Source organism: Falco rusticolus, chromosome 11 (genome assembly GCF_015220075.1).
Source record: "Falco rusticolus isolate bFalRus1 chromosome 11, bFalRus1.pri, whole genome shotgun sequence".
In the NCBI taxonomy this organism is placed as follows: Eukaryota; Metazoa; Chordata; class Aves; order Falconiformes; family Falconidae; genus Falco; species Falco rusticolus.
The window spans coordinates 27574443-27589367 of record NC_051197.1 but is presented as its reverse complement, the minus strand read 5'-3'; the positions used below and the strand labels follow the sequence as shown (position 1 = coordinate 27589367).

Below are 14925 nucleotides of genomic sequence, written 5' to 3'. Positions count from 1 at the left end.
TGGTCTCTCCATCTTTCCCTTCCTGCAGGCTAATGGAGGTTGGCAAGACGCTACTACCCCATCGTCGGTGACCTCCCCCACAGAAGGCCCTGGCAGCGTTCACTCTGATACCTCCAACTGATCTCCCAGCAAATTGCATCCCTGGCTGAGCCGGCCCCGGCGGGGGCGGGAGGGGAGGGGGCCTCTCCTAACACCGCAGCAGTCAGACTGGAGGTGAACCCAATCAGCACACACAAGAAGACTCCTTCTCTTCTCTTCTCTTCGTCGGGATGCTTTTTTCAGCCAATCTGGACACTTCTTTATACTCTCTTCCCTTTCTTTTCTGGGTAGAAGCCGCTCTTCCCCCTCCCCGCCACTGCCACAACACCAGTCCCTTCCCCTCATCCCTTCCCACCGAAGAATATGTCAACAGGTGGAAGGATTTTAAGGAGGAAAAGCAAAAATCAACTGCCACCACACCAAACAACCCCAAAGCAGTGTACGGCCTCGTGCTGGGCGTCTTTCTGAGGAGCCACAAACGTACCTCAGCCACGTCTCGCTCCTTTACTAGCAGGCAGCCCCCCTCGCCCCTCCCCGTCTCTCAGGCTACCTCTCCGTAGGGAAACACCTCTCCGTAGGGAAATGCCACCACAGCCCTGCTGTCGCCTCACCTCCGCCAGCCCTAGCCACAGCCAGCGCATCGCCTCCGTGTGCCCAGCCCTGCCTCGGTGAGCTGCCCCTGGGGCACTGCCGGTGACGGGGTGGGTGGATACAGCCCCCCGTACACGTAGGAGAAGGAGCCAGTGTTGCTCCCCTTCGCTTCCAAAAGGTACTTGGCCCATTCCCGGCCTGGGGGAAACAGCCGGCACTCCCTGGTCCCTGCCCTGCTCCGCCACATCCCGCTGGCTGCTGTGAGCTGGGTGAGCCATGAAACCCCACCGTCCTCCCCGCCTGCTGTTGGAGGGGAGGAAAGGAGGGAAGGAGACAAAGCAAAGGCGGGCAAGAAATAGCCATCACTGATAACGAAGGCGCTGAGCACCTCCGCGATGTTGTTACAGGATCAGGTCTGGATGATTGATGGGACCCCAGCAGTTTTCTCACAGCACCTAGGGAGGCTGGCAGTGGAATTTTCCTGGTGGGGAGAGTGTCGTGGGGTGTCGGCTTATGGTTCTGGGAGCATGCTGCACTGTGGAAGAGGAGGAGGTGGGTTCCCCAGTGCAGGGAGGACCTGATGGCACCCGCTGCATTCCCAAAGCCTTGCCGGGCAGGCAGCAAGGGATGGGCAGCAGGATGCCGGAGGCTGGATGCAGCGGGGTGAGCGCAGCAGGTGCTTTTGGTAACGGTTAATGCAACAGGTTTGCTTGAGGGTGAAGCTCTGTAGGACGGGTGAGCGCCCTGTTTGGGGATGTCTTTCTGCTGAAGCTGCTGGTTTTATCCCAGGAGTTATGGGCAGCAGTATCCCAAGCCATGGGAGAACTCATGGGATTTTCTGCCCAGCTTTTCTGGTCTGTTCTTTGGACAACCAGCAGTGGCTGTTAAGTGAGGCTTCCCCCTGCTGAAACACTCCTTGAGGCAGCCGGTGCTGGCAGGACATGGCTTTCGTTGAAGAGCAGGGTGAGGAGGCACCAGTTTGCCCAGGGCGACGGGCTGAGCTTCTTGCTGGGGCGGTACTTTTGGCCAGAGGTTGTTCAGCAGGCGCAAGGACGCTGACCCAGCCCACGGCAAGACCTGAGTGCTGTGGGGACTGGTGTGGGTGCAGCATGTCTGGCACCTTGTGATGTATCCAAATGCCTCTTGGCCACATCTTGTGCTCTTCCACATCCGTGCCCGCCCTGCCCGTGCCGGCACTGGCCATCTCGAGATGGGAACTGCCAGTACAGAGCAGCGTTAAGCAGGAACCATTTGAAATTAAAGCTCTGCCAAAATAATTTCCATCCTTCTGCTGGAAAAAATAATGGTGGTTGGCCTGCCAGCCATGGAGGTGGTGTGCCCACAGCTCCGGCACGCTGTCACTGTGCAGCACGCAGCCAGCAGCATGACTCACCTGAAGCGGCAGTGAAGCCTGCCTTTCCCTGGGGAACAAGCCCGGAAGGCTCCAAAACACCCGCTCTCAAATGTGACCTTCCCCCGAACGCAAAAAGTCCCGGTTGAGTGCATTTTCTGTTTCTGAGCTGGTGGCATCAGAGTAGGGTGCAAAAGGTGGATGAGAAATGGCACAAGCTGCTCTCTGCTTGGTTTTTGTGTCTCCAGCCGTGAGACACTCTCTGCTCCTTCCACATGCGTACCCGGGGATGGGGCCGTGCCACGGAGCGGGATGCGACGTGCAAGGTCTAGGGCTGCCTCCCGGTTGGGATTACACTAAGAGCAACGAGAAGGTTGTTTCCCTGCGAGGACACGGGTTAGGAGGTGCTCCTCATCAGCCTGAGGAACCTTCCCACTCTCCTCCTCCTCCTCCTGTGGCCTCCCCCAGTGCAGCTTTGTAACTATTTCCAGCTTATTTTACGTGAAACCCTTCTGGCAAAGTGTTTCAGGGACGCAGGACTGGGTCAGGTCTGTTCTCCGGAGCGGCAGCAGTGCCGTGCCTGCCGGAATGCCGCCGTACCTCTTGGAAACCAGCCGGGAAGGAGCTGAAACAACCCTCTGAACCGGGGCTGCCTGCCCCTGCCCTGCCAGTGCTGCCCCTCCTGCCTGCAGCCCTGCCCGCAGCACCCCTGCCCGCGCAGGGCGCTCGCCCCTCCACGGTACTTTGCAAATCACCTCCTGGGTTCCCCGGTTGGTCCCTCCGGTTCATGTTGGCGTAGCTGCTTGCTTGCCTTTTTCTTTGCTTTTTTTTTTTTTTTTTTTTTTTAATTAATTTTTGGGTTTTGTTTCTTCCTCCCCTTCCCGCCCACCCCCAACCCTGAGTGTTGTGGGTTTTTTTCTTCTTCTTCTTTTTCTTTTTTATTATTTTTGTTTTCTGCCCAGAAAAACCTGACTTCGATACCAAAAAAAACAAAACAAAAAAACAAAAAACAAAACAAAAAAAAAACAAACAAAAAAACCTGCAGAAACTCAAAAAAAATAAAAACAAAAAAAAAACCACAAAAAAAACTCGACGATTCTTTCAGCTTTATTAACATTTTCCATTGTTTCTTGCGATTTGTGTCTCGTTCTTTGTAGTATTGATGATAACGAACATTTGATAATGAATGTTCTTGTATATTCAGATAAAGGAGAAAAAAAAAACCAAAAACGCAGTCGGAATTTAATAGTGTTTATAATAAAAGAATAAAAAAATGACCCTCTTAGCACGCAAAATTGAACAGGGGGAAGGTGCCATCCCTGTTCTTTCTGTGGCAACAAGCGCTTCATTCCTGTATAGTTTATAACATCAAACTACCTACGTTCATCTTCTTTTTTTTTTTTTTTTGTTTGTTTGTTTTTCCCATGGTTTGGTTTTTTTTCTTCCCATTTTCTCGCATTTGTGAATTAGTTCAAGAATGCTAGAAAAGTGTAGAGTTGTGCACACTCATTTCTTCTTACACAATGTTTAAAAAGTGACGGTAATTCATTTTGTAAAACTTTAAAAAGAAAAAAAAATGGTTGGAATAGTGAGCATTAATAGGTACAGTCTAACACTTTATGTTTCTTAACGTTGAGACCCAGAAATTACTTTTTTTTTTTTTTACTTTTTTTTTTTTGGCATTATTGGGTGGGCGGGGGGGTGGGGGCTTTGATGATGATGCTGAGTTTATTTTGACCTGTCCGAGACACAACGGCCTTGCCGCTTCCCCTGCGCTTTTGAGCTGTGACCCAAGTGATGTGAAAAGTGATGGTGGTGTTTTGGGAGGGGTGGTGTTTCTCGGGGGGGGGGGGGGGGGGGGGGTGTCCCCACTCCTTTTGACACCCAAGCCCAGAAGGTCCTTAGGTGGCTGCTCCGGGGCTGAGCAGTGGGATTACATCTCTGGAGGGGGATGTAATCCCAAGGGGGTTTGGGGAGGAGATGCCTAGGGGTGATGGGGAGTCAGGTGCTGAGCCCCCCGTGGGTCTTTGTGCCTGGGAGCGATGCTTAGCTCCCTGGAAGTGATGAAAAGACATGAATCCTCCCCAAAATGTGTAGACGGTGGACTTCAGCGCCCTTGTGCTCTGCCCTAGATGCCGGCAGCACCCCTGCCCCGAGGGTTGGCTGCCACAGCCCTGGCTTGGAGGTGCCCCTGGCTGCAGCTCTTGGCCCAAAACTGAGGGGTTGGAGGAAAGGAGGGTACCAAGCTCATTTCAGCCACAGACCTTGCTGAGGACTGGGGGAGGTCTCACAGCCTGGCCCCAAGCCCTGGCTGCACAGGGGTGCTGGGAAGGATGAGGGACAAGGGACGCGAGGTGGCAGCCCCACAGCCATGGTGGGACATGGCCAGAATGCCCCCAGGTCGAGCCCGAAATCTGGGTGGCTGCAGAGTGGGGTTCAAGGAGCGGTGCTGAGGAAGATGCCGGTTGGCATTGCTTTAGTTTTCTCTTCAAAAAGTTTCCCTCCTCCCTGCCTCCTCCCAAAAAACTGAGCTTTTCACATCACTGAACGGTTTAGGGTTTGGGGTGTTATTTTTAATCCCAAGGTTTCCTGGAGTCCTTTTGTTTTCATACACCTTTATTATTATAATTATTATTATTATTATAATTATTATTATTATTATTAAGACAATGTAAATCAGACATTGCCTGGGGGGTGGGTTTTGTCGGTTTGCTTTTTTTTTTTTGGTTCTTGCAAAGCCCTTCTGTCCCTTGTAAAGATGATCCAGTTCTGAGTTGCTTTTTCTTTTCTATTTTTTTCCCCCCATCTTTTCTTTCTCTTCCTAATGGATTCCAAATAGTAAAAAAGAAAAAGAAAAAAAAACCAACAGAAAAACCCTAAAAAATAAAAAAAAGACTCTCTGTTCCGACCTGGTTTTGAAACTTTAAGCTTTTCTGCTTCTGTAAAGAAAAAAAAAAAAGGCCTCTGTCTTTCTGATCCCAATTGAGACTTTTATGTTCTATGACGATACTAACAAGGTGTAGGTTTTACAGTTTCCTGATTTGTACTGGTAATGCATATTCCAAATAAATAGTTTCTTTTGTTGCAAAAAAAAAAAAAAAAAAAAAAAAAAAAAAAAACAACAAAACTGAAACCAAACCTGGTGTATTTTTTGGGAGGAAAAAGAGGAAAGCGAGATGCCCTGGGGGTTTCCCCCATGGGGATGCAGGGGTCAGGAAGGGTTTGGGGTGCAGGGGAGGGGGTGAGCAAAGGCAAGAGCCTGATGCTTCATCCTGGAGGGATGCAATTTGGGGGTGATGCCTGATGCGCAGCATCCCCGCTGCTCCCACTGCTCCCTCCCTGTGCCTCAGTTTCCCTGAGCAGGGGGAAGCGAGTACTGCTGGACACACGGATTTTTCCACACCAAAAATACTTTCAGTCTTCCGTTTTCATTGTTTGTTCACTGCTTTTTTGGATTTTTTTCATGGCACTTCTTTCCAAAAAAGCTAGAATGGGGATTTTCTTTCTCACCCCCAGGAATGGGGCAGCGCTGGGGGGCAGGGGAAGGGTTGGTGGCTTCATGTGTTTTCCTGGGGGGGTTAGTTTAAAAAAAGGAAAAATTTTGAAAACGTTTCTAAGCAAAAAGTGATTTTAAATTTGAAAATAATTTGCAATTTAAAAAAAGAGTCTGTGCGTGGGACGAAAACCAGGACAGCTCTGCCATGTCCCCGGAGATGAAGGCAGCAGATGAAAAAGGGGGCGGCTGGAGAGGGGGGCTGTGATTCCCCAGTTCCCAAGCTGGAGGAAGGTGAGCAGGACCCCCCCCAAATGCCTCCGACACCCCACAGGGACCAAAGTGGAGGGAAAGAAACCCCCGGGGAGGCAGCACAAGGATGCTGGAGCTCGCCTGGAGCTGCTGCCCTGCTCCCCCATGGATTTCTTGTCAATGATTATTCAATCTCCAGCCTGACCTTTCTCTTCTAAATAACACGGCAATATCAGTGCGGGCCAGCCTCCAGCTCCGGCTGCAAATTAACTGTATCGCTCTCCTGCAGGAGACCCGAGGAGCCCCCCGGCTGCCGTGCTTCCAGACCGCCCCAGGAATTATCTCCCTCCGCCGGTGCTCTCCTAATACCAGTTTAAATATCATCTTGCTCCCAGCTGTTTAATTCTAATAAATGCTCATCCCAGCTCCAAACAGAGAAATGCTAAGTCTCACCGGGCTCCGATGAGAAAATCGCCCCAAAATGGCAAGTGGCAGGAGGTGATGCTCTTCGGGCTGGGGGGTCCTGGCAACGCATCCTTCGGGTGTTGGGGTGGGTTTGAGTGTGTCATGCCTCTCTCAGCTCAAGCCGTTCTCCCTCCCTGCCAAAAATAGATAAGGTGGGAAAAGGGCGCCTTCAGCTTCCTAGAACGTTTGGGGGCGGCTGGGGGGGACCAGCTGGGTGCAGCATCCCAGCATCCTCCATCCCTCCATCCCCCCTTGCTGGCTGCCTGTGGCTAAAAGAAACTGAACCCACAGGAACCAAACCGGATTGTTGGTGTTTTCCTGGCTGTCTCCTTCCCCCTCTCTGCATCCCCACCTTTTCCTTCTCTCCCTGCCACTCATAAATAGGATCCCGCCCCCCCCCCCCCCCCCCATTTCCCCACATTAGGGCAACAAAGTTCATCCCTGGGTGAACGCGAACCCCCAGGCCAGGCTACTGCACTTTTTCATTCCACATGATAATATTTTAGGCCAAAAGCTGGTGGAAAAAAAAAACCACGGCACGCACTGGGATTTCCATGGCAAGGCTTTTGGTGAGCAGAAACCAGCGGCTTGGTGAGATGCTGATACCCCAGGACATGCCATGTCCCGGACGGGGTGGGGGCATGACCTGTGTGATGCCTCTTGCAGGTTTTTCTCTCCTTCAGCAGCTGCCAGCACCCCTGCCCGGCTGGGGTCCCCCCGCCTGTGCCCACCCAGCCCTGTGCCGGCAGCTCTGGGAGCCACCAGCATCACCGGGGCAGACAGGCGGCGCGCGCGGGCTGGCGAAGCACATCCCTGGTTATTAATAATCCTTCCAAACTAACCGAGTGGTTGGGAGGCATTAAAGTTATAGTTTGCAGTAAAGCCCCCGTCCGTTTGCTGGAGAGTTTAATATATGGCAGGAAGTTTCGCCTATAAAAGGCGAGGGTTATGTTTTTCTCCAGTTCACTGGGAGTCTATAACTTACGACCTCCATAAACGTGAGTGGGTCTTGCAAGTCAGCCCATCAGTCTTTGGAGTAATTCTGCTTTGTAGTAAAATATTTTATTGTGCCTTGGATGCAGGCAGCCCCCCGCTGCCGGGCAGGCAGGGGGGTGGTGGCTGTCCCCCGGTCCCTCCTCTGCTGGCACCGCGGGGACGGTGTGGAGGGGTGATGGCTGCCCATCCTCTGGGCATGGTGGGTGTAGGAGTGGAGATAATAAATAAAATAAAGACAAAATAAAGTAAAATAAAGGTAAAATAAAGTAAAATAAAATACAACAAGGATAACATAAAATAAAGCTAAAATATAATACAATAAAATAAAGATACAGTAAAAGAATTTAAAGATAAAATAAAATAAATTAAAGAGAAAATAAAAAGTAAAATGAAATAAAGATAATAAAATAAAGCTAAAATAAAGATAAAGTAAAATGAAATGAAGATAATAATAAAATAATAAAATCAAGATGAAATAAAATAAAGGTAAAATAAAAAAATAAAGATAAGATAAAATAAAATAAATTAAAAATGACCGTGCCCATGGGCATGAGCTATTGGGAACGTGTGCTACACCTTTTAATTATTGCTAATGAGGTAGAGTTTTAATAGCTTTATAGGGAAATTCTGCACACTGGCGGTTCAAGGTGCGGCTGCGGGGGCCGCATAGGCGGGGGGAGCCTGGGGCCGGTGTGGGCGCTCGGTGCCGGGAGAGGAGGAGGATGGCGAGGAAGGAGCCCAGAGGAGGGGGCGGGTGGACGGGCACTGGCTCAGCACGGACACGGGTGGTGATGGCACGGTGGCAGGGCTGGACCAAGACCAAGCAGGGTACATACATATGAAAAACAGGGGGGGAAAGAGGAATGCCATCACCACCTTGCCAAGGTCCCACCCTGTGGGCCACCAAAACGCTTTGTTCGGCCCCCAGAATCAACTCTGTTTGCCTGCAGCCATCGCTGGCCCCAGGACAGGGCAGCTGAGAGGCGCTGGGAGAACCCAGCTAATTAAAAATGCAAATGAACGGCAGAGCCACGCGGCTGCTGGCGCCTTCCAAAGGTGCAAATTACAAGAGGGGTTTGTTGGCAGCAGCTTCTCATGCGGGGGCAAGTCCCCGTCACCCCGTGGCCACTAGCCTCGACGGACAGGCAGCCCCTGCCCGCACCACCGCGGTGGCTGGGGGGTGTCCTTCATCTGCCTGAAGCAACCTTCAGAGCAGGGAAAGGGGGATAGAAGAAAGGACAGGAGAAAAAAAAAGATTATTTAAAAAAATACATAAAAAAATGTTTCCCTGATTTTGGTGGTTTGGAGGGGTGGGCTTTTTTTCCACTTTGTTTTCTTCCCGGCTTTTTGTGGGAAAATGATTCTTCAAAATGAAAAGAGAAAAGAAATATAATCTGTAGCAAATAGTCACTGAAACAAATTACATGGGGACTAGAGCAGTCCGGTCCCCTGCGAGTGGGCACCAGGCACGCTCGAGCCCCCCCCCTCCCCCCCCCCAGTACCTCCTTTCAATGCCTGGGTGGCATTGTCCCTAAATATCCAACATATTCTTGGAAACACGGCCCGAGCTCAACCCGTAAAATCCAAGCTACGATGCAATTAGCATGGAGGAAAAAACCCTGAAGCCAGTGGCTTTGGGGTGACCACGCAGGTGATGTCCAGAGCCAGACCCGGGTGAGGCTGCTCTCCCCGACCCTGCCAGGACCGCGCGGGTTTTGCCCCATTCTCCTGTTTTCTGGAGCGGTTTGGAAGCGGCAGGCGGCGATGGCCGGGACCGCTGTGGCGTTTGCCGAGGGCCACGCCAGCGCTTCTCCCACTCGCTGACTCAGCTCTAGCAGCTCCCTCGTCCTGCTGCTAATTAGGCTCCAGCCTCTCATCTTGTTAATAAGCTTCCAGTTCATCTGCATGCAAAAAAAAAAAAAAAAACCCAAAAAAAACAAACGGAGAGAGTGAAAGCAAGCAGCTCGTTTTACCTTCAACATGTGGCTAATGCTTATTAAAATATTTAACCTTTTCTTACGGCACAGAAATATCTGTTCAGGTGCCCGGCAGCGACACCGCGCCGCTATAGGGGACACCCTATGGAGGGGCCCCACCAGTGCCTGCCAGCTAATACCAACCCCCAGGGGCAATGGGAAGATGCTGCAAAATAGAGGTAATTTCAGCTCCCGAGATCTGTGGCAGCAGTTTGCGGCATTCCCAGAGCCTGGCCGGGACATTAAGTGGGGAAATCCCATCGAGCTGCCTCAAAACTCATCTCCCGGGGCGTGTGCGGCCATTGCACGTAACGCCTTTCCCCATGAAACAAAAAGAGTCGTGCTAGCGAGATCCTGCTCCTATCCAGCCTCCACTCCCAGAGAGAGCCCACTCTCCAGGGGCTGTCCCTGCCCCCCCCCGCCCCAGGGCTGGGTACTTGCACCCGGGGAGCCCCGTGAAAGGCAGCAACACCGCCAGGACAGAGCCCAGCATCGCAGGCGTCAGCAGGAAGGAGGGAAGGTGAAGCTGCCATCCCAGCTGCGGCCACGCAGGTTATTTGATGACGATTAATTAACCCGGGACTAAGAGGTTTGCGAGGGAAGCGGGGAGCGCTGCCTGGAGCCTGGCCAGCGTGGGGCTGGCGCTGGGACAGGGGGCTCCCGGCCGCCACTGCTGCCAGCTGCCCGGTGCTGAGCGGGGGGCTCTGGTAAATCACCCCCGCTTCCAGCATGGCTGGGCTGGTGGCAAAGTCTGCTGTGCAAAAGAGCTGGCAGCTACACAGCTATGACCTCTCTATGAAATAGAAGACATATATATCATCATCTGTATAACGTATTTACATACGTACATGTGTGCATATAGGTAGGCTTAGCAGTGTGCTAGCGCCCAGGCACTACAAATCCCCTGGGATCTGCAACCCCAGTGAGCCCAGGCAGCCCGTCTCATGCTCGGAAAGCCGGGAGGGAGCTGCAGCGGGACTGGAGGTGCCACCGCAGAGCTCCCCTGGGCACAGAGCTGTCCTGCAGCGGGTTCCACAGCCCAGCGTGGCCAGTGTCATCCATGCTGGGGTGCCAACAACGTACCGTGGGGCTCCTGCTGCCCTGCTTTTGCTGCCAGCAGTGTCACCCCTTGGAGGCCAGGCTCACCCCCTGCACAGTGCACGTCACAACAGCGTCAGTGCTCTGCTCCTCCATGGTGCAGAGGAGCACAGGGACAAGCCCTGCTGCAGCCGCTGGGTGAGGGATTTGATGGGGGAGGACGGGGGAACATGGTGGGCTTGGAGAGGCTGAGGCTGAGCATTTTTGCTCCTGTGCTGGAGGAGATGGGGAGAGACAGACATAACCTGCAGCCATGGAAATCTCACGCTGGTTCCTCCATCTCCCTAATTACAGGCAGAGGCATTGGCCAAGGAGTCTGCAGGGTGCTGGGGCTTTGCGCTGGCTGCAGGGCGCTGAGAGGCAATGGCCCCGTGTGTCCCGGGGAGGCAGCTGCCACCTCGCTCCGAGTAGCCACAGTGCTCCTCTGATGCTTCAGACGGAGCCTGGGCACACAATGTGCTTTTGAAGCTCTTCCCCACCAGCTAAGCGGGGTCAGACACTGCTGCACGGGGTGATCCAGCCACGCTATCGGTACCCACCCACCCACATTTGCACCCCTGTCTCAAGACCCATTTTGCTCCAGAGTAAAAGGCATTTGAGGAACTTCCCTGGCTCACGGTGAAGCATAGTTAATTAAGCTCTTTTTGGCATATTAGTGGAGACAGCCTTATTAGAGATACTTGGCACTAATGATATGCATGTACTTCACTTCCATGGAAAACTGCATTTAAATAAATGGATATACAGTTCAGCCGCTCCCATGTCTTTAACCAGCACTTCTCTCGCATTACACAAACTTAATTGGCTCCGAAGTCCAGCTTGTTTTTTGCTTTTTGACGTTTGCTGACAACCCACTCCCCCCCGCCCCTTCAGTTAGCCCTGGCCGCTGGCTGGGTGGGGAGCTGAGCATGGGGATGCTGGTGCTTCTGCTCTTGCACACACACACAAACACCCCCCCACCCCCCCAAGGTGAATTAGGGCCAGGTTAAAGGCAGAGCCCAGAACCCCAGCTAGGCAGTCATTTCTGCTTGCCTACAGGTGGTTTCTTACCATGGCATGAGGATGCCCTCGAGTACCTTCACTTCTGGGGCAAGCAGCAGCACAGGGACATCACCCTCAAACCTGGGTGTCCCGGAGGGTTTCAGGCTCCAGGGATACAGATGATAGATCCTGACCACGGGCTCAGGTTGAGAGCCCTGGCTTACTCCACAAGGTGCTGTCACCTTAGCCTTGAGCCCTGGTTGTTAGGAGCAGGCTCCTTGCTGAGCTCCGGCTGCCAGGAATGGGCTGGGAAATGACGCTTTGCAGGGATGCGTCCAAACTCCAGCGTCAGGCTGGGTACTGGCACCTCGCAGCGGCTAAGCGCCGACAACAGCATCGCCTCTGCCTCCTTTCAGAAACCTGAAAGCTTGACGTGTGCTGGAAGGGAAAAAAACAAACCACCCGGGCCAGGGGGTGAGCGAGGAGATTTTGAAGCTGATAACGGCTGAAGGCTTATGGGGAGCATCCCGGGAGGCTCCCGCTGCGCCGGGCCAGGTGGAGGGGTGCCCGCAGGCATACCTGTCTGGGATGATCAGGGCTTTGGCCTGTCTGCTGCATGTCCTCTGAAGGTCATCAGGGCTGTCCCTGTCCTCGGGCTCTCTCCCGGCTGTGCAGACGCTGCCTTTTGTTGGGAGGTAATAGCTGGTGTGTGACTGCAGCAATAACTCTTCCTCCCTCGCCGCGCTTCTCGGTGGGATGGCTGCAGCCAGGGCTGCCTCTCTGGCAGGCTGATCTGTGCGCCCCAGCAGCGTGGCCGTCTCGCTTGGCTTTCTCCGAGCCATTCCTGCTGATGGAGGGCAGGGAGATGCTGCCCCATCCCACCAGAGAGGCAGTGGGGGTAGAGATACTGCACCTAGCAGCGGGAAGCAGCTGGAAATGGGAGCACCGAGCCAAATGCAAACCAGGGCCACACCAGCACTGCTGCGAAATAGAGGAGCAGCCTGTGTCCTGCAGTGGCCTCTGGGGACGAGGGCATTAGGAAAGGGCACCTTGCACCACGCTGCTCTCGCTGCAGCACAGCCTGCAGACTTTGGCAGCACCTGAAAAAGCAACCCCACCACACCGTACCCCTTAACCTCTTGCATGGCTGAGATGGGGTCTCATCCAGGTCTTCCCTTCAAATCTTGGTAGGTGCCAACCAGCCGGGGCACAGCAGCATTCCAGCCAGGGCATAAGAGGGTGCAGATGCCCGAAGGGACAGGTTGGTGCCCCTGTGGCTGTCACAGGAGCTGTGCATCTCAGACCCACCTACACATCCTGGGTGGTCACACCTGGGCTACCACCCTTCAGCATGGGGCACAGCAGAGACCAGCTAACGCTGGTCCAGTGACACAGTCAGCACAAGCCCTCCCAACCTGTGCCAGTGTGAAGCTTCAAAGTCAAAGGACATCTTTTCCAGGAGTTCTGAGATGGGCCAGCACTCAGCTTGGGCACTGCCTGCACTGTCCCTGATGTGGCAGGACAATTTTCTGGCCACAAAGCCCCACAAGTGCTGCCACCAGCCCTACGCTGGGCACCTGCATCTCCAGCAGTAGCCCCGACCCTTGGCAGCAGGACAGCCTCTCTCTCTGCCCTTTGATCCCCTCTGCCCCCCGCTGACAGCTTCCCTGAGGATGTTTTGTTGGTGGTGTCACCCTTGACCATTAGCTCTTCACGCATGACTATAACGTGACATCTCTGATGCAGTGCCGCCAGCAGCCGGCAACTTCAGGGAGCAATTAAAGCCGAATAGAGTCACTGCGGGCGAGAGCATCTTTGACCGCACATCTCCATCGCCCTCTCGGCCCCAGCCCCACACGACCACCTCTCCCCAAAATGCCCCAGAATGCCTTTTCCCTACCTCTTGGGTCATGGTAGCCAGAGGGAAGAGCTGTAGGATGGACAAGATGGATTCAGTGGGCCAGGAGCCAGATCTAGCACCAGCAGAAGGTGACCCATCCCCAGGTATGGGGTGTCATGGGCATCCCAGGTCTGTCTCAGGGAGCAAACCATCCTGGTGGGCTTGATCAAGGTCTTCCCCACTCCTGCTCACATGCCATCATTATTTTAAGACCAGGGAGGCCAAGGCAGTGGGTTTTTTATGTGATTAGCTGCTGAGATGAACGTTAATTAGTTTTCAATTTCCATAAAGTACCCCACTGACAGAAAGATTAGTTAAACCTGCTCACAGCTGCAGAGGAGCACTCAGAAATTGGGAAGGGGCAGAGGGGGCAGGTAGCAGGGGGAGGATGGAAAAGGGGGTCCGAGCAGCACCACCAGGCCTTGTAGAGGGGGGAAGGCAGTGGGATTCCACTGGCTGCCCACGTGCAGGGATATAGATACAGATGAGAGGAGGGGAAATATACATGAGGGATATAGATATGTGATGAAAGGAGGGGAAAAATAAAATCCAGGGAGAATTCTGGGGCCAGACCCCACAGAAAAGGTGTGTTGCTCCGCCAGGTCTCTGCTGACCCCCCACCTTGTCCCCTGAGCCAGGAGGGGAGGCTGAGCCACTTCACCCAGCAATAGCACCCATGGCAAACACAGCCTCCGAGCTCCGGGGACGGGGTAGTTGTGTTTTGATGCTTTTGTGCATTTTCCCCCCTTCCCAAAACCCCCTCTGAAGTAACACCCCCACCGCGTGAGCCAGTGCAACCCGGGGGTGCTGCGGATCTGCCACGTGACAGCTGTGGAAGTGAATTGCAAATGACATTTCATTAACAGCTTGAAAAAAACTGTTTTCCCTCTTTTCCACTATGCCCAAAAGCGAGGGTAATCTTTTGTGCAAAGTGCTCTTCAAGCCCCAGTCCAACCCAGCCGAGCTGGGGGGGCTCTTCAGGGTTTGCCCCCTGCATCCTCCCCCCATCAGTGCCTGGTTTTTGGGTCAGAGCTATAACCCTTGCAAAGGGAAGGAAAATAGTGGGTGAAAAGGGGCAAATGCCCAAGGAGGGGTGCCTGTGCCCCAGAGCGGGGCAGGAGGATGCCCAAATGCTTTTGAGGCAGATCTGGGCTCCCAAAAGGAAGGGATAGCAGCTCGCCTTGGGAGAAGATGTCTAGTGCTCGGGGCAGTCCAGCAAGGCACGGAGGAGGAGCAGCCACGTGCTGTCGGGTCACACACCCAGGATGTTCAGCACATGTTTGATGCCGGAGCCCAAGCGCACAAAGCGGAGACGCCGAGGCATCGGCAAACCCAGCCGGGACTGCAGCATCCCTCTTCCCTGCTGCCAGGAAGGAAAGGAGGGAGCTTGATGGGAAGCAGCAAGTGCCAGCAATTCCCAGGCTGCGGATCCCAGGCTGCGTAGCCCTTCGCCGGGGCCATGCCTGGCTGGCCAGGGGGTGGTGGGAGGGAGGGATGGGGCCGCTGTGCCCTTGAAGAGCGCAGCTGGGCACCGCACGGCATCCCTGCCGCGGCCCCTTCCAAAGCCAGCTGAGACCCCGGGCGCCTGCTCAGCACACTGCGGCGGGGGGAGCGCTCCCCCAGCCAGCATCCCACGGCACCCACCCGAAGACCCCACAAAAACACCGCGGTGGGGGTCCCTTAAAGTCACGAGTGTGATTTTCCCCCCACGTGGCTGCAGGGACCCCACTCTGCAAACCACGAGGCCAGGAGGGGGCCGGGGTCCCTGCCAGGGAGATCAGCT

At 53.9% G+C, this 14925-nt stretch overlaps 1 protein-coding gene and 1 long non-coding RNA gene across 4 annotated transcripts in view; one reads left to right on the top strand and one right to left on the bottom strand.

Annotated features, from left to right (window-relative positions):
- The window catches only part of PBX1 (PBX homeobox 1), a 135594-nt gene extending 130518 nt beyond the window's left edge, over nucleotides 1–5076 (top strand). For 2 of the 3 annotated variants that reach the window (XM_037404081.1, XM_037404082.1), the window contains one exon: nucleotides 29–5076. In XM_037404081.1, the coding sequence (XP_037259978.1) occupies nucleotides 29–121 (93 nt within the window). In that variant the 3' untranslated portion in view covers nucleotides 122–5076. The remainder of the gene's footprint in view (nucleotides 1–28) is intronic. The other variant, XM_037404084.1, reaches the window with a different exon arrangement.
- Nucleotides 5077–8697: 3621 nt separating this feature from the next.
- LOC119155547 lies at nucleotides 8698–13343 on the bottom strand. Its single transcript, XR_005106750.1, has 3 exons — nucleotides 11822–13343; nucleotides 11312–11680; nucleotides 8698–9088 (listed from the first exon to the last, which is right to left on the bottom strand). It is a non-coding gene; the product is annotated as an uncharacterized LOC119155547 (long non-coding RNA).
- Nucleotides 13344–14925: the final 1582 nt, after the last annotated feature.